Here is a 19915-nt window from a genome sequence, read left to right as displayed (position 1 = left end):
TACAACTGCTCTTTCTTTCTGCAGTGTAATTTTCCTTGCAGCCAATTTTAATATTTCAGCCAAGAGGAAGTTCAATATAGAAAGATATTACAATGAATATTTCCTGTTGTTTTATTTCCTAACACCACAACCAATGAGGCAAATAATCCATGGCCATTAAGCTTTCTATATAAATAATTGGAATGTATACAGAGCTACACAATAGCATGAATAGTGTAGATCTTTCCTTTGGCCTTCAAAGGTTGACACAGTATTTTTCAAGTAGGCGTGCTGATTCTTCAGTCTTGAGCTATCTAATATTAATATGTTCTTATGACTTCTTCAGAAAAAGTTGTGTATCACTTGGCCATTGAGAAACTTATGGGCAACTTTACAAGTGGCTCTAAGAATTTCCCTTTTCTTTTCCCTTTTTTTTCTTTACACAGTGAAGCTCAGGCCTTGTCCTCCAGATAAAAACAGCAGATCAAAAAAGACATTGCATCCATCCGAACACTTACAAATCAGACTTCATCTGATCATCACAGAGCCCTGTCACATCAAATAAAAGATAGCAATTAAATAGTAGAAACAAAGTGCTTCCTAGAGGCTTAGAGGATTTAAAGTTTGTCTCAGGAAATGAGCATATGAATATTGAGTCCTTAGGAGATTTAATAAGCAAGGATATACACCCAAACCAAACTGTATATGCAAATATTCCTAAAGTTTATTGCCTTTAAAATTCAGTGGCAAATATTCCAATTAGAGGCTCTCAGTAAGAAGTAGTAAGCAGTGGACCTGCCCTGAAACCATGCCATTGCCTCTGCCTCCTCAAGCAATTAAACTTTTGTGTTAACTGAGACACTCAGTAGAGATGATAATATAAAAAAAGAAAACCATTGAATTACAGAAACCATGTCTGGCAGAAGCAAGGAGGACACATGCTGTTTTCTCTTACCATGACATTATGTTTGGGGGCAGCAGGAGCTCTGAGAGTGAGATCTGCAGGCAGCCCGCCAAGCTGGTCGAGAGCAGTAAGGCTCCAGCTGGAGCGAGGAAGTTGTGCAAGTGTCCATAGAAATAGGAAGGGATTCTTAACCTTCGTCATTTATAAGTGACAGAGAGGAAGTGGGGAGAGTTATGGACTAGGATCTGGGGCTTTCTCGAACTCCTTCTATGTCTACGAGTGATTCTCAGCATGACTTCAGGCCTGTCGTTTGTCATTGCTTCAATTAACCTGTCTTTGGGGTGACGCCGTATCCAGTTTAAAAAGGTGCTTGTAGGGATGAAATCCTTTCCCTGTTTAAAGTTCTTTAACCAATGCTGGCTATTTCCTCAGTATATTCATTTATTTGAACCCATGCAACTGCCTATGTGAGAGTTAATGAAGTATGGTGCGCCACGAAGCGTGGGTTCTTGTTAGTTTGTAGGCTTTCTCCTCTTACTTTCTAACCCGTAATCAAGAGATATCCTCTTACAATTACGAGTAGATTGCATTTCCTGGTAATTCAGTGCTTGTCTACATGGGAAAATGAGCGAATGGAATAATAGCATGTGAATTTACAAGGCGCTGGGTACCTTATACTAGCACCTAGCAGCAGACACCTTCTGGGTTTAGCTTCCCAAGTGGGACTGTAGGCATGCCATTGGGGTCATCAGTGCAGACTGCAATAGTTTCCCCTAAAGAGAGCACTATGATTGGTTTATTAGTAGCCAATCACTTCTGAGATTGGTGGCAAAAATGCTACCAATTACATTAAAAAAAATAATAATCAAAGATACTGCAGTATTTCTTTGGATCCTTGCAGATGGGGAGATAAATTGTTCTTCAGTATAATAGTCCAATGCTATTCTGAAAACTGTTAGGACCAAATATGTTGACCAATGGTAAATGGGGTATCTCTAAGTAAACTGTAAGGACGGAATTTGATGTTCTTTGAATGTAGGGTTGCTTTTGTAGGAGTTATAGTCTATCTGATAGACATGGTCAGCTGTCTAATTTGAATATTGCTGGAGGAATATTGGCTGTATAACCTTCAGGTTAAAATACTTAAATTCTGCAGAACTGTTTCTCAAAAGTATTGATTAAACTCAGCATAACTCTTCATTCTTCCAAGACTGGTCAAGAAAATATTTTCTAATTTGCTATCATTTGGAAAGCACTTTAAAAATTATAACTTCATCAGTTTTTGTGCTGTGGTATTTTTCTTAAAAGTGCTCTTTGCTTGAATATTAATAGGGAAATGGTCCACAGTGAATTATGCGCCATGGACTAAATAATGAGGTTTTAGTATCTCTGTGTGCATATGGTTCAGTTGTCTACTCAGTGTGATGCCCACTAAAATGCTGCTTGGTGCTGTTCTTCACCACCTGAAATCGATATATGTTGAAAATGAGAATGTGCCAAATAAACCTCATGAATATTATAAATCCGTCTTACCTGCCCTGTTTGTAGAAAACCTTGGTTCTGTGGAAGTCAGTGGAGCCCAAGAACATTATCCTCTGACACCTCTTATGGGTCCTGGCTTGCAAAAAAATGTTCTTCAGCAAATGCAGTGCCTTGTCCCAGCTGAAGCCCCCTTTGCAAGGTAATAATGTTCCAGGTAGTAGTGTGAGTGGGTTGCTGCAGCCCTGTTCCTGTTGCCCCAGTCCTGAGGCCCTGGTGTTGTGCAAACTGCAGTTAACTGTTTATTAAGGAGAGATTTTCTTTTTCCTGATCTTAATAGCTAAATTCATCTGCATTTCTAAGTCCCAGGAAAGTGTAACACGCATCCTGGGACACGCCGTGCTCCGGGGCCCATTCAGACCTCACAGACCTTTTTTTGACGTGTTGTATGTATGATTATTAGTTGAGAATCACGCATTTCATTCAGCATGTCCTCATCGAGCCTGGAGAAGCGCAGACGTTTTGGCTCCCATGGAGAGAGAACCTTGCTCGGTTTTGTCTCCCCTGGTGCTACCCATCCTGACGGGAAGCACGGCTGAGTGTGCGAGTTGCCCATTCCCTGCCTTTGAAATGTTTTTGAAACTGGGATAGATGCAGAGAAGGCAAAGCTAAGGGAAAGGGAGAATGCTGGAAGATAACTGAATGCTGCCTTGAGAATCTGTTGCCAGCCTTTCAATTCCCCGAGAGAGAAAAATAGATGCGATTTTTGTATTCCTCTTTATTTTCATCTGTGTACTATAGTTTTGCTTTAATAAGTTAACACATATCTAATATAAAGTTTATTTTACATTCGCATGAATAATTGCATTCCTGCTTCGCTAAACAAGATGTTACCAGGGTTAGGATAATAAACATCTGATAAAGGCAGTCATTTCTCGAGTGTCTTCTCCATATGTTTATTAAACTAATTATTTTACCGCATGCCTTCTAGCCTCCCTTCCAATCAGCTCTGCTTATTACAATGTTAAGTCAGCCTTTTTTACCTCTGGAAATCTGTTTAAGTGACCTAGATAGGCTTTTAAAGCAGTGGAAAATTCAATACTATTTTGCATTTGTTTCTTGTGAATTTTAAATTTCTCTCTTCCTTTTCTTCCTCTCTCAATAAAGTTTATGCAAATATTATTAAAATTTATAATGAGACTAATATTTGTTAATCTCAGTTCAAATAGTGGATTTGTATTAAATCCTAGTTCCAAACATTTATGTGGAGAGAGAGAAAGGGAGAGAGAAGGGTATTGCTTGTAATACTTTCATTACCATGCTACTCTTGTTAAGCTTGAATTGTCACTATGATTATACACCCTAATTTTTAGTATTCAGTATTAATTACATTCAAATCCCATTAGATTTACAGTTGCCATGCCCACTTTGATTTTCTTTTTACAAAAATGTTTTGAAGTAGTTCCAAGACATGAACCTGATTCTGCAACTCTGACTCATTTGTTGCTTTCAGTAGGAGATCTGTGCATATAAATTAATTATGTGACTAAGAGTTTCTTAGATTCATTAAAGGTTGTGGAGCATTTCAAAATGACAGTTTCCGGCAATCTCTGATCTGCAGAAACATCAGGATTTAGATCTTGATCTGACTCAGCTCAGTATCAAACATATCATTGATTCCGCGAGCTGTTGAAGGACATCCTTAAACATGAACTGCAGGTTTTGCGCATTCCTCTGGTTTGCATTCTAGACACAAAAAATGCTAATCTGCAGAGAATTGAAAAGGTGCATCAGTCATTTATTTGGCATTATCGCAAGTCTTTATGAGACGTGAGACAGTAATACAAAATTACATTTATCTACACGTGTCTAAGATGCATTGTACTGGAAGGATTTTGACCCAGTTTGTTTCACACTATTAAATACTCTTGCCTTGCTTGTGGGCAAACTTGCTTATCAAAACATTTGGAGTATGGCCAGAATTTATCTGTGCTATAGCTCGGTATCCGTCTTCTGCCATATGAGCTATGCTAAAATGTCATGCTGGGGAATACAGGGATGTAGGGATCCCTCCAGACATCCATGCTGCTCAGAGCTGGCTTTCGGGCATCCGGGAGCAAGCAGGCACTGCACACGCACCTCTCCAGAACAGATGGATGGGAATTTGGCAGAGCTGAGCCCCAAGACGACCAGGTTAGGAGTGTGCCACAGACACATGGAGCACAATATGCTGCTGGATGAGGAGCAAAGTACTAACCCTTCGCCTTCCTAGCAAGGAAGGAGAGAGCAGGACAGGACTGTGCCTTAGAAAAGTGCTTCCCGTGGTTAACTGAAGTATGGGAGTGCCTCTCAGATCTGTGGATTTAGCAGTCTCCAGCTTTAAAATATTCTTTTAATATTGATACGAATGACTCTCTCCAAATCTTCAAGGGAGGCCAGTATTCTTCCCTTTCCTTTCTTTCCCTGCTAGCCAGGCCTCCCATACCATTCCCTCCTTTGTTAATTTATTGCTTTTAGTCTACAAGAGCTGTCTCCAGTTTGCAGAGCACTTTATGGACTCACTCCGTCATCGTTGCCCGACCTCTGCTCGCTCTCACATCCACTCCTACCATAATTCACAGATTTACCTTCCTGCTGCCTCTCCATGATGGCAGAGGCTTTAGGAGCAGTTCACTTATTTGTAGTTTGTTCCTCCTTGATACAAAAGAGTGGATTTCTCTCAGTCTTTGACACATCTCTATTTCCTTCTTAATTCTGCAAATTATCAATGATCTTTTTCTTTACACAGTGTTTTGGGAGTCTTTATGAAAAGATGCTGTGTATAAAACTGCGTTGCAGAGCAACAGGTCTCCAGATAATTTCTGACACTGGGTAGCATGAACAAGGGATATTTTGGTATAATAGTACAAAATATGTTCTGCAGTCTTAGCTCACTGCAACCTTATTTATATTGGTTCTATATCTTTTACTAATTTCTTATTTTATATGGATACAAAACAGTTACAATAAGGGAATATTATAAAATGTTAACTGTACATGACATCATTAAAGTGAGGACTTAGGACTTTTGAGAGTGAAATGTCCTGATTAAAATTATGCCATTGTCTAATAAGAATCTTCATCTTGTTTGAACTTTTTGGGCTAAGTATTAGTTTATTTGTTGACCAGCTGTGTAAGCTACCAAGAGGATGTTGTCTCCTAATAGGAGAATGCTCCCCTTAAAACTACTTTGCTTGCTGCATGGGGACGTTGAACCTGTTTCAAGAAGCAGTTAGAAAACGGTTTGCATATAACACGGAGAAGATAGGTTTGGAAAAATCAGTGTTGACTTAAACGGTGGGATTCATCTCATTTAACTGACTATCTTGTAGGGTTACTGTCTTAGTTTGTCGTCTCCAGTCAGTGGAGAAGCAGGTAGTTTTCTAGACAGCAGTGTGACCTGCCTGCTCTACAGACTTATTTCATGATCAGCGGAGTCCTGGTCCGAGTGCTGGGAGGCTGTGTGTGTGCCTCAGTAATAGGAAAGACTTCAGACCGCTGCATGTTTCTGCTTGAGGAGATGGTTGTGTAGTCTGGCTTCCCATAGGACTGTGTGACCCAACCCCGCTGAAGCCAAAGGCAGTTTTTCCATTAACTTTGCTGCTCTCTGGCTGAGGATGATCGCAACCCTCCTTGATCTGTCACGTCTCCGAGCTCCTGGCAGAATACAGCCTCCAACGGGAAGACCAGGAGAACAGGTCCTAAGGAACCTGCCATAAATGTTTTATGGTGATAATGTATAGGGGAAAGCAGGCAAAGTTAGCCAAATACTTACTTTTTGAAAATGCTATTACTTCAGACAAAGTTTCTGACGCGTACCATGGCACCGAAGTGAATAAAAATATAATGCACTGCCTTTAAAGCAGAATTTCTTTTACTGAGACAAAGTCTTGAGTAAGATTTTTGGCCAGAAAATTACAATGCTAAACATTCAATAGAAAATACAGCTGCTGTATTGTACAGAATGGAAGTCAAGTTTATACCCATATATTATTTCTTATTATGTAAGCAGTGTGTCCTATATTTTATGTCAAATATCTGCCAGGCTCCTGATTAATATGCCGCTTTGTGAGATTTTCTTTTTAACATAAGAGCTATGTGCTTATTTGATCACAAAATCCTTGAAAGAAGAAAAATTCTTCTGCATACATGATCTTCCCACCCATACTTTTTTATGTTAGTTTCTATTGTTTTTCCCCTAGATCCCCACACTAAATTCATACTCTAAGTAGATTGTATCCTGGTGTGCTAATAAAACAGATGAATTAGAAATCCATTTTTTCTTTCATAGTGAATGTGAAAAGCTCTTGATGAATGACTTATAAAAAGAAGCTGTGTAAAGTCCCAGTACACAGACATAAACTTATAAGAGGAGCAACCTGCAGCAGATGAGCATCCTTCATTGTTTATCAAAAGCAACCGTACTGTAGTGCAAAAACCAACACAGAAATTCAAAGCAGTGGAAGAGTATTAAAGACTTAGTCTAAAGTGAGAATAATTTAAAAGTCCTGGTTTACTTGCAAGAAAATAAAATCCAACCTTGTGTTATTTTTTTGAGCGATCTGCTTTATTGGCAGGTTCTCTTAGAAGACATAAGTAGGATTATGAAAAGGTTAACAGAAGTAGAACTTACTAACGAAAGCAGAAAGTAAGGGAGTTCCAAATAAGGCATTTAATTATTTTTATCAGGAAAGGAAGCTGATAAAAAGATACTTAGGATTAAGTCAGAAAAGAATGAAATTGACTGGAGAAAATTTAAATGGAAAATTCTGTTGTTATGTCTTTCGTTGGGAAGTGAATCCTATGGAGGAGTTGATTTTTCACCCCGTAGTGTGATAAGCCTTTTTGTAAAACAGCAATAGTATAATTGAAATCCATTTTACATCGTTTTCCTTTGGATGATTTAGAATTAGATCAATTTATATTCTATGGGTATAACCCAATGAGAGTATAAATGCAGCCACTGGAATTGTTTTTGTCCATGGGCAAAGCTAGTATCATTTACTGATTCATTACACTCTCAGCAGGGAGCTTTATTTCAAAAGCTACCTGGAACTATTACTGGCACCAGAACACTAAACTAAAGTAAGATTTGCATAAAAAATTAAACTTAAAGGGAAAATGATAATAGTGATTAAAACTAACACTTGATGACTATTTTGATTAGAATACCATGTTTAAATAGTAAATGGTTCAAATGAACATGGACAGTTTTTTCCCCTCCAACTCCAACTTAGAATGTACCTGTTTAACTAGACTATTATGTACCTGATAATATGTCTGAAATAATAGGCAGTACTGCCATTAATATTTAACAATATAAACATCAGGCAAAGGTTGTACAACTGGAATCACAGAATATGCCTTTTGCATTAGGGTACTAATTTTTGCAATAACCTCTGTCACCTAGGCCCGCTGATGTGTGGTTGTCATAGCAAGTCAGTAATTGAGTTTTCTGGGCATTTTGACCACTGGTACAAATTTGCAAAGCAGATTACACAGCAGAAACACAATTTCCATCCTGACCTTTATAACATTGCTTTCTGTTGTGGGAATTGGAATGTTTATGGAGGGAAATATAACCTAAGTGCACCTAATTTGTAAAAATGTGATTTCTGACGTTAACCCGGTAAGCTTCATTTTGATTCATTTGATAACAGATTATGTAAAGACTTGGCATTAGGGAGGTATCATAAAACTTAGTATCTTTTATTACCTAGGCAGAGAATATTGGTTTAGCTGATTATAAATTGAAACTCCAGGAAAACTTTCATTTTCAGCTGCTGCACAAAGATCCTCAGGAAACCTGTTTCCCAGTGATCAGTCACAGACCGCAGTGAACAAATGGCCTTGTTTACATTCCTCAGAATAAATGGGACACCGGAATAAATATTTTAAGTTTTTGTGGATCTGGAGATGCTCTTTGGAGCTGGGGAGGAAGCATCTATTTGAGGAGTCACGGAGCAATGGCCTCAGCTAAGGTACTGTTGGATGGTTTATCAGGTTGTCAGTCCTCATCTTGTGGTTGCCATGCACTTGTGTCCCCAACCTTTGGGGCTGCATGGGATCTGCCGGTTCTTGGCACTGCTGACGTCTTCTCACGTGGTCCAGAGTGTGACGTTGTTGTCACTAGCTAGATACCAGTGAACGCCAGAGCAGTCTAGTTTGTCGCGGGTGGTAAGGCTATTGCTGCATTAGCAGACTGGACCAGCAGAAGCAGATCCGTAGAGCAGAATGGCTGGTGCTGAGGACCTGATGGCCACCCAGTGCAGCCTGCAGTGCCTCACTTCAGACTAATTCTGGTCCAGTCCCCCAGACTCAGTCACGCTGGTGGTTGGAAGGAGTTAGGGGACTCCCAGGTCACGTTCTCCACCTGCATTTCAGCTGAAGGAGATCCAGGTGCTGCAGTCTGAGACCTTTCTGTGATGCAAACCGGGGTGCGGTGAGTGTGAGCAACGGCAAAATTCACTTCAAAAGGTCGTTCCCGGTCTGCACTGAAGCAACAGTATAAACAACCCCATATGGGCACGTGATTGGGCGCCTTTCCTTGGCATTATTATTGTCAGCTGGATACACTTAAGTGAACCTGACTTGTCTGAAGATCACCCGAGGATTTGGCGTCTGATGAAAAGGCGAGGAAAGGCACTCTCTGGATCTTTGCTGGCTTGGCACGGCGAGGTAGATTAGCACAAGTATTGCAGGGACATACAGGCAGGTCTCGGTGGTATCAACTTTATTAAATTAAATTAATCTCCGGTGAGATGACAGATAATTTGATGGTGGCGGCTCATAAAATAATCAGCATTAGGTTTCACTTAGTCTCCTGCAATGCATTCCTTCAAAAATGTGCTCTAAAAAGTGGAGTTTAGGTGTATAGAGGCCTATAGTGTCCAAAATTTTCAGTTATGTTATGGGTGTGTGGCTTGATACAAATTTAAGTTTGAGAGGAAAGGAGAGTGCCAGTGACAGGTTCAGGTTGAACGGCTTCAAGTTTTACCTCAGACTCTCTTCCTGATATCTTAAGAAGATAAAGACCAGACTCAAAAAACTCAAGCCATTTTTTTCGCCATTTTTTTCCTCCTTCTTTGGAGATGCCTTTCATGGCGGACTTTTGTGAAAGGGAATTTTTAGCTCTCTGCGCTGTTCAGGATCTTCCCCTGAAGCCTGCAGAAAATACTTCAGTGCTTCTTGAACCCAATTCACATTGGAAGAGGAGCAAATCTGAGTGCTGGTAAGCATGCTTGACAGAGCCTTTTGTTTCTCTGCTCGGCAAAGGATTCCTGTGTTTCAGGGCATCGAGTATAATGTGTGTTTATCAATGAGATCGCTGATAACTGACATTGGCTGCCGTCCATGCGATTTAGGCAAGCAATTTCTTTCCAGTAAACAGAGGGGAATGCTGACCAGCTGCATGTTATTGCTGTTGTATCAAATATTTATACCATGCATTGATTTTTCTTCTTTTTTTTAACATGGGTTAGGTGCTCAGAACTTCTTACATTGGTTTCCAATGTTTGTGTTGCGCAAACGTAGGCATGGACACCCCATTACTGTTACTGGTGAAGAAGATTCCTCTAATTCTAATGTGATTTTGTATGCAACGAGGAAGGAACCATTACCTTCACCCGTCTGTTTTGAAGAGTTTCGGACATTTTCCCAAAGCGTGTGTTCTGGGCTCGCTGGCTCTTGGGCTCTCGATGCCATTTTGCGTTGGAGGGCAGCCACGCGCGCTGTTGAGCTCTGCGTTGTTTTGAATGCAAATCTCCGAGAGCCTGCCAGCTTTGCAAGAGACACAGCGCCTTATGGTGGGGCACGACAGCGTATATGAGTGTTCATTCATAAACACAGTAATTTATAGCCAAAATAAATTTGTGCAGCCCGTTTAAGGTCAGTGGAGCTGTGCTGATTTATGCTGGGCTGAGGATCTTTTCAGGCTTAATACTTCGTGGTTTGCTCATGATTTTCTCTCTCTCCAAGTTACAGAACACCTTTGTCCATCTCCGTGCGCTGATCCTTATTATACGACCTTCCCACCTTTCCCATGCTTAGGGAATTCTCTTGGTACACACATGTTTTAATTGAGACATACTTGCAAAGCTGTCTCCACTGATAACTATGATAGGTTACTGTGTTGGAAAAACTTGTCTCTCTTTTTATGCTTTTGGATTTAACCGGCCTCATTTGCAGCTGTGGCAGGGACGAAGAATGATTCAATAATCAGCAGCTAATAATTTATTAGAGCAACTTTGCCCTTCTTTATCTTTGCAAATTGTCTGCAAACAGATTGTACAACTCTAGTGTGTTAATGGCTGAAAATTATTTGCATGTTTTTCAGCAAATATCTTTGGTCTGCAGATTATTTGAATTGCAAATTGGGACTGTTAAAATGAAATATATAAGTAACACTGTAAGTAGAGCTGATTGGGTATTACAGGAGAACAGTTTTTATGGGAAAATATCGATTTGTCAAAATGAACACTTGTTACAGAAACATACTGATTTGGAAAAAAAACATTGTTGAAATAAATGTCTGTAATCCAGAAGGGATTAAGTATAAAATGGTACAAAGTGTAATAGTGGCAATAGCCACTTGCAAGGGTACTAATGGAGGACTGGGGAGGAGGTTGGCTCCCACACCCTCACCGTCAGACTGGCAACTTTTCCAGTCAGATATTCTGCTTTTTGGGGGAAAAGTCTTTGGAATTATTTGCTTATCAGCATTGTTACAGTGCTCAGTAAAAGAAGATGTTAAGGCTTGAAAAGTGTTAAGTACCAGGGAAGCTATTTCCCACCCACTCCATCCGTTCCTATCTGCGTGCAGTTGAGTAATGTGCATGATGCGGTGTTTTATATCCAGCCCTGATAATCCGAATGTGAACTCTGCTAGGTATGGAGGCAATAAGGAGCAGATGCAGCCCCACGGTTTCGACCCCCCCCTTTCAGCAACCTGGTGGCACTGTGTTAAAGGACCGGGGCAGCAGAAGGGAATACGAGGCATTTCTTATACAGGAAGGGTTCATTGTATTGTTTTGCTTTTGGGTTTTTTTTTGGTGCAGGCACCATAGAAATCATTAAATTGTCTCCTGGGGACGCGCTGGCGCTGGGGATGTGCAGGAAATGGGAAGGTGCATTGGGGCAGCGTGTGGCCTCGGGAAAAGCCAGCGCTGGGGAGGGTTGTGCCTGACGGGGAGGCTGCTCCAACCGCAACGGGCTCCCTGGCCAAATCCTGCCTGGGGGGAGCAACCCTGAAGAAGGTCCACAGGTGCCTTAGCCCCAGACCTGCCGCGTCTCCCAGCAGGGATGGCTGGAGCTGCAGGGAAGTTTTCATGGCACACAAGTGGGAGTGCTCGCCTACATCAGCGCCTATAGTTGCCTACAGATGATGATGCATTTCTCTACTTTTTATTCAGAGCTGGTACAGGGCAGCAGACGCTCGCTAGAGCTATTAGCTGCTGCTGACAGCAGGCTTAGGAGAGGTGAGTGTGGCGGTCGTAGTCCTGACACCTCCGAGTTTGTAATAACAAGGGAGCGATTGCACGGGCTAAAATCAGCCCGAGACATTACATAATAATTGATGCTTTCACATCAGAACGAAAGCTTTCTGCAGTGCTTTTTAATTGGGAGGAACAACTGAGTTTTGTTCTTGCAAAAAGTAAAATTATATGCAGTGGTCCAGAAGGAAAGCTGAAATGTAGCTTGTGTAAAAGAAAAGGAAAAAAAAAAAGATTTAATAACGTGTGGGAGAGAGTATTTTCCCTGGGACATTGTGATTTTTATCGTCCATTGTTATTCAAATTTATTTTAGTATTTTATACTTTTAGCGCTGTGGACATGGAAAATGGTTCTTTTCACAAACTGTGAACATCCAGTGAGTTGATGTTGCAGATCAAAATGCCAGTCTGTTCCAAACAGATTATACTTAGGAAAATATCCTTCATTGGTAAAAATCAGTGTAGAGATACTAACTTTAATGGTGTTATGCCCTTTAAAATAATTAAGGATTTTGTTCAGAATATTGAATATTTGCTGTCTTCCCAGGGCTTACTTTTGTGGCAGAGCCTCACTAGCAAGAATAATTCAATTACAAATCTCAGCCTAGATGGAGCTCCAGTCATTGCTCTGTCCTGGAGATTGGTTATCCCTCCCCAGAGAGAAATTCCCAAATAATAACAAATTCTCAGTGTAAGGATGCTCCCTTAAATGAAGTTAATGCCTGCACAACTGCTCTGTGCTTGCACGTATCAGCTGAGATAGATGCAAGTTTGCGGCAGTGAGTGAGCAGTAAACAAATAGGTTTTCTCTGCAGGTTTCCGATATTTCTCAGAAGTCTGTCACCTTGTTGCACTTGGCTGCCCTTCCAGAACTGATACACATCCAATTGCAATGCCAGAGCCAAGTTTGCATATACATGATTTGTGTCAAAGCTGATAATTGTACATAAAGGATTGGGAACATACATACAGTGTCTCTATTTCTGTACAAAATAAAACAAACATATATCCATCCATATTGGGCCCATAGTTAATTACAGATTTCCTTTTGATGGGAAACAAATATCTCTGGCCTTAGATCCAGGAAGCTGTTTCCATCAAGCACTTTGAAACTTTTTTTTTTTTTAGCAGCAACTGCTGAAGGAGAAAACTTAGTCTTCCTTTTGCTTCCAGATATACCTATGAACTGTATTTCTCTTGTGGATGGTAAATAGATATTGATTTTCTTCATAACAGAAGTACCTTATTACAGTGATTAAACTGGAGGCCTTCCTTTATGATATAAAAAAATTGAAAATTGGTGAGCTAAAGAGGATTTATATTACAAAATTGTTCTGGTTTTTGTATTCATCAAGCTGTAAATCAAGCTCTGAATACAAAGGCTCTGTCTATTGCCCTTTTATGCAGCGGCAATTGGCATTTAAAATAAATGCTGATATTATAATTATAAAAGCATTATGCCTTTTAGAACTGTTAATAGTCACATTGCTTCATTTTTTTTATTCTGCATTTGTCAAAGTCCTGACAACATGCTCTGGAGCAGTGTTAGATTGAATGTTGATATTGTTGCTCAACAAGAAGATTGATTATGTCTTAATAAGATGTATTCAGTGCATACGACACACAGTTATCATCTGAAATGAATGCAAGCATTTATTTAGCATGAACTGAAATTATTTAAATCCTAAGAACTTTCCTTTTTGGTTAACATTATATTATAAAGGCATTAGTAGCAAACATGATACGGTTGCACACTACTGATATATTAATATGTATGAATATGTAGTTTATAATTAGAATTATGAATAAATGTATTGGTGCATTGTTATAGAAATTACTACTAAATAGCCACAAAATAGTACACAACTCTCTCTTGGCAGTAAGTATTAACATAGCCTGCAAGGTACTTAAAGCCCTTACAAGGGTTTTGAACCATCTGTACAGTGTTTGCTTCCCAGCCAGTGTTTGTTTTGATCTCAGCCACTGTGAGTACCTGCTGCGAATTCAGGAATTTCTCGTCTCCCTGGCTTTTTAGGTGGAGCTCTGCAGCACCAAACCAGGGCTGAGGTGCTGGGACACTAAGCGCACCTTGCTCTGGAAATGTGATTCGTAGACCCCTTGCAATGGAAGGAGAGCCTTGGGTGAAGACCTAGCTAAGGTCTGCTGCCAGGGAGGAAACACTGAGGAGAAGGTATCTGGAGTCCTGGTGTTTTGGGGACGCCGGTGCCTATTTGCAGGCTTTAGCTAGGTCCTTATAGGAGGCAGGGACTCGCAGCCTGAAATCCACTGCTGCGCCCAGGGATCCTAAGATTCGCTAAAAGAGAAACTACAAAATATACTGGGTTGGGTGGCAGGCTGATGATGTGAATAAGTACAAAAGGGAAAAATGGCATGGTTGCTAAAATGATTCTTTTTCAATCCCCTACCTACAATTTAAACAGGGGTGGTAAAAACAATATTGTGAAGATCTACAGGAAAATATGTTGAACTCCTGTTTAAGCATCTTTGAATTACAGAGGAAGTAAAAGCCTAAAGTAGCCTAAAATTCTGAACCCAGTCCATCTCCCCATGGTACAAAGAAGATTAAGCCTTGATCCAAATTCTTTTTAGCTTAGTTTCTGCTCCACAAATGGATTTTCAAATGCCCAGTAGTGTGTCTTCCAGAAAATATATTATTTTCATTTCCTGAAAATAACTAGGTAGCTATATTGGAAAACCAGAAAGCATTATTTTAGTAAATAGGCTTCCCAACGTACATTATATCCAACTTACTCTAACAGTGAGCAGGACTTCAGCTTTCAGCCAGAATGCAGTGCTTTTCATGTATGTGCAATCCATACGCCAGCTTCCTAGATTGGTGCATTTTAGTCCTAAGCAGTTCAGGTGCCAATGACAAAAAGAGGTCTCTGTTACAAAAGGTTTCTCGTTCTCTTCTTTCTTGTGAATCTGCATCACTTATTCAGCTTTCTTTTATATTTGAATAAAATGTCTGACCAAAATTTTTGAACTTCAGAAGTTTAGCATTTCATTCTATATTAGGCTCCTAAATAAATGTCTTGATTTTCAGACATGCCGAGAGTCCACAGCCCCATTCAGGGGAATGCAAAGCTGCAAATGAATTCATTGATTCACAATCAGCTCTACTTGATTTAGGTGCCTAACTTCAGGAGATTGAAAAATTTGATGTGTCTGTTCTTGATGATGCTCAATGGCAAACTGCACTTTTTTCACACCTCCTCCCACACCCACATATAAAATCACTGTGGCCATTGAGTCTAGATAAACAGCTAATCATTCACTGCTTGGATATGCTTCTCTAATACAGTGCCAGAGCTTGATTTCTGCTCCTCACTTTGGTGCTACTTTTTCTGATCTTCATCAAGTCATTAAGACCTTCAGCCAACTTCATTCATCCACTGAGGCTCTTACGCTGGAGGGCCTTGTGCTCCCTAATTCATCAATGGAGATAAGTGTGGAAATGGCTTCTCTCCCTTGAATCCATGGGCAACATTTGGCCACGATGGTCCAAAAAGTGGACACTTCATTAGAATAATTAAAGATAGGTGGAAAGAAGCCAGGCCTTAGTGAAAACATCAGGTCCTAGAATTGCTGCACTTCCTTGCCAGATAAATAAACAAGTGGAGCTACATGGAGTCACACTTCCAAAGATTTTGCACACCTGGAGTTGCAGGGAGTTGCAGAAATACCAAGGGCATGTACATAAGTGGCAGTTCAGGACCTAGACATGTCTGAAAATACTAATGGTCACCTAAGGGCCCTAAGCCTTGGGTGTAGTCCTGCAAATAGTCCCACTTTGAGTCTTCTTTCATTTTTGAGTCCTACTGTACTGAGGACGGGGTCAGCTCCACCTGAGTTTAAATGGCAGTGTGAACGGCACACAGCCTGCAAGGGATGGCACGTGCTAGGATTCGTTGCTGGGGATGTGAAGCGCTAGCCGTGGCTTGCTTCCCTTAAGTCTGTAGGAAACATTAAAAGATTAAAAAACGTGGCAGAACACTGTCATTAGCTGGTTCCATCCCGCACTACCTGAAAGTTATTGCCTGGTTTAGTCTAGCTGTGTGTGCCGGCGCTGAGCTGTTTATTTCCCTCTGTGTGATTAGATCCCGCTGGCTTGGTCAGGCATCGGGAAATGCGAAAAAGCGACTCTCTGCCCTCTCTCGTTGCTCGCCAGCGCCGACGCGGTTGTGCCTGGGCGGCAGGGGAGCGAAAGCCGATGCGGATGTTAACGCCGGCGCGAACGCGCGGTGGGTGGACCCTCGAATGCGAACGCTCAAGACACAACTCACCTCCTTGGCAGGCGGCGCAATCTGCCAGCGTCACCCCTGCCGTGGCGAAACGACTAAAGTGCAAATTTATGGCGAAAGCGATGGGTCTCCTGCTGTAACTGCACAAACTCTCGCCACGGTGCTGCCCGGCGCACAGCCACGCTTCATAAATAACAGGCCAGACAGGCAGCAACTTAACGTTCAGCTATTAAAATCATCCGGTCTCCCTTTCAGCGGCAGACAAACTTCGTGGAGAGTTGCTGCGTATTTATATCGAAGGGGTACCTGGTTGGAGAGGGAAAAAATGGAGTCTTACATATATCTTAAACTCACACAGTCCTAGTGACTGACTGCTGTTCTGCTGCTAAATTAACAGGGCTAGAAGCGTGAGAAATGGTAAAAAGTGCCTTTCGTGCAATCTCCTAGTGTAAAGAGAGCATCTGATGGGAACGTGCCTCTTCGCTCGGGTTCGGAGGTGTTAGGAGTTGCTTTCTCTAGCAAAGCAAATATTTGGTGACAGAACTAGATGTAGAAAGTGCTGCCTAGCAGGAAAGTGTGAAGTATTCATAATGCTATGAAATACTACTCAAAATGCAATGTTTTTCACATTCCATTGCGAACTTAAACATTGGGCTCCTGTCACAGAAATTTCTGCTGCAGTAGACACAATTTCTAGTATAAATGGGCTTGCTTTCAAAAGAAAATGGAACAGTTTTCAAAGGAAAAAAAAGACCAATTTATGAGTAAAAATGGGGCTTTTTTCAGCAAAGACGTTTACAAACATGAAATGATAAATGGCTTTACAAATTTTCTATACAACAATAACAACTTCTTAATGAAAATAATGAAAAAATTACATTAATGGGAAGGGAGAGAGGCTCTATACAGGTTTTAATAACTTAAAAACGTTTTAGAAAAGAAATATATGAAAACTACAAATTTTGTTCAGCTTTATAATCTAAATTTGGGTTGGAGACATGTCAGCAATATTTCTTTGCATATGTTTTTTATGATATAACTCAAGATCCTGTTATGGGTTTGGTGCCTTCTGAGTTGAGTTTCATGGAATAATGTAAGAATTAAGGATTTCTTAGGAATCCCTAAGTGGCAGTGGCATCCGATTTTGTAGTAGCCCACGTATTTTTAGAACTAAATGTATCTTCTGCCTTGACCTGTCAATTTTACATGCAATCATATTGCTTTGTTCTAGGTGATTTGGTCAGTAACTGGTTTTGTTGCTTTGGTCTCAGCCTAGAAATGCTTCAGGATCTAAGCGGTAAAGGATTGGGACCTCCTTAGCCATGCTCCAGGGAAGGTGTTGTGATGTCCCCAGGGAGATGCACAATGTACCATTTGGTGAAAGCTTTCAAATCAATTAGCTACAGAGCAGGCTGTGTGGCCCGAGAGTTTGCTTTGCTAAGCTAGAGATGAAAAATAAGTCTCTAAAATTTTAAATGGCATGAGGTTTATTGCTATGGGATAAACCCTACCCCAGCCTCCTTGATTCTGCTTTAAAGGCAGTTTATGGGTGGCAGATGGAGACCACTGTGTTGCTATGTGGAGTTTCATGTCAGTTGTCTCCCTGCATTTTAATTCTCAGGGAAAGTGTTAGATGAAGGACATGGGAAGAGTGATCTCAGAGCAGTGCAGCCATGGTTCTCATATGTGCAGTTGGCTGAGAGAGCTGGTTTGAGGTTAAAAAGCTCACCGGCAGTGGTGCTTTCCCAAACACTCCTTTCTTCCTGCAGGGCCCTAGCCACCCTTTCAGGCACCAGCATGTAGCTTTGCCCCTCAGATCCAGGCTTATTTTTTGAGGAAGTTTTGAAAAACTGTTCCTGAGCACATGCAGTATTCTTACCGTATAGCTTTAAAGGTGACCGCAGCACTTTTCCATCTGTGTCCTCCATTGACAATGCAGCACATATGGTCCTCAGGCAGATGGTTCTATATGAGGCAGTCATACAAATGGGGAAAAAATTCATTTTAATTACGCGCCCGGTCTTGTGTCCAGTGAAGTGCATGTCAGAATTCTCCACGAGTTGCGTGGGAGCCGGTTCTGATGCTGCTAATAACTCCCTTTGATGGCCTGTGTTAATACCCAGTTGTCCAGCGGGCCACCAGATGTGTGTCCATGTCTGATGCGAGAGAAGTGAATTACCGATGCTGTAGCATTCCCACTGCAGAACTATGGCCCCAATTTGTTTTCTCTGAAGTCACGGTTGTCATTATGGGGAGAGAAACTGAGAATGGCTTAAGCTATGGACCTGTGCAGTTGCTGCTGTCTAGCTCTACAGTAGGTAGGCAGTCAGATAAGTAACGATGCTCATGACACAGAAATTGGATATATAGATGTAAACCATTAATGTTACATTAATGTGTGAAGCACACTTGCTTTGTAGAATGACTGTGTCAGCTGTTGCCCATTTTTAGAAACTGCTTTCTTGTTTCTTGCAGCAAAGCAAACTTAGATTACCATTCTAAATGCTAATAGGCAGAATGCATGAGATTTAGCAAAATAAAGTAAATTTATATGTAGATTGTGACATTAGTATTTAATTATGTACCCATCATAACACTGATGAGGCATGCTGCCAAATATTGGTGCACTGAAGTGAAAGCTTATCCTTAAAGACTAGGTATATTTTACTTTCTTCCCTCTTTCCTAATCTGTTTAAATAACAGGATTGATTATAGTCTCTTTACCAGTATTCACCTATTATTCCTTCCTTCATGCTGTATGCCAACTAAGGTTTGCGTCATAGCAACTGAAGCTCAGAGGAAAGCTGTGCTTCTCCTTTGGTAAGGCACTAAATGTGGTCCTAGATCCATTTCTGTACTATGTTTTATCAGACCCAACAAAGCTTTAGGGTTTTTTTATTTTAATGTAAAGTAAAAGTAGTATGTAATTTGGTTGCACTTTTTTTAACCTTTCCTTTTCTGTCATTTTTCAGACTATGGAAACCCCCAAATATGAGCTGGTTATAGAAGCTAAGGACATGGGTGGTCTTGACGTGGGATTAACTGGCACAGCAACTGCCACTATTCTTATTGATGACAAAAATGACCATCCACCAGAATTTACCAAGAAGGAGGTAAGAGTTTGCCATCCGTGTTGTACAAAATGTTGCATGGAGTTGTACTTGGCTTGTTTCTAAGCATAAAAATGTCGCTTAATAGAAGAAAAGGATACCTAGAGACAGCACTGATAGAGATTATTTCTTTTTAGCAAAAGATGCATTAATTTGAAAAGCTGTGATCAAAAATGAATCTTTCTTTCTCTCCTGTTGTACAATTAATGTTGTAGAGCCACTCAGTTTAGCTTACATTAACTTTGGTGAGTGAGCACTGAGGAAAGAGACCCCAGCAGAGCACAGGAGTCCCCCCCGGACCGTATGCAGGTTGAGTTACAGCTCTGTGCTGACCCCAGACCCTGCTCCTACCACTCCGGACTGAGCCGGACTCCACTGCATCTCCAGCTCTAAGGCCCTAATTTGTCAAACTATAACCCTGCCCTGCTGTGGAGCTTGTTCTAGCTCTTCAGACCAGCCCCAAGATCTCTATAATGTTCTCTAGCATGAGTTTTTTGTCCCCATCACATACATCTTTTCAGCTCAATGTGACGGGCTTTCTCTGAGCTGCACCTTTTGTCTTTTCCATTAATAGATTTACCTGTACCATTTCCAAAACAGAGTGTGACCACAAGGTAAAAATTTATGGCAAAGGGGTATTGTTGAGAG

At 40.9% G+C, this 19915-nt stretch overlaps 1 protein-coding gene across 3 annotated transcripts in view; it reads left to right on the top strand.

Annotated features, from left to right (window-relative positions):
* Window positions 1-19915, top strand: part of CDH13 (cadherin 13) — a 534614-nt gene that overhangs the window by 398081 nt on the left and 116618 nt on the right. For all 3 annotated transcript variants that reach the window (XM_067302424.1, XM_067302423.1, XM_067302422.1), the window contains exon 8: window positions 19130-19270. In XM_067302424.1, coding sequence (XP_067158525.1) covers window positions 19130-19270 — 141 coding nt within the window. The remainder of the gene's footprint in view (window positions 1-19129; window positions 19271-19915) is intronic.

Source organism: Apteryx mantelli, chromosome 10, assembly GCF_036417845.1.
Source record: "Apteryx mantelli isolate bAptMan1 chromosome 10, bAptMan1.hap1, whole genome shotgun sequence".
NCBI classification, from domain to species: Eukaryota; Metazoa; Chordata; class Aves; order Apterygiformes; family Apterygidae; genus Apteryx; species Apteryx mantelli.
This window is presented reverse-complemented; position numbering and strand designations above follow the sequence as displayed.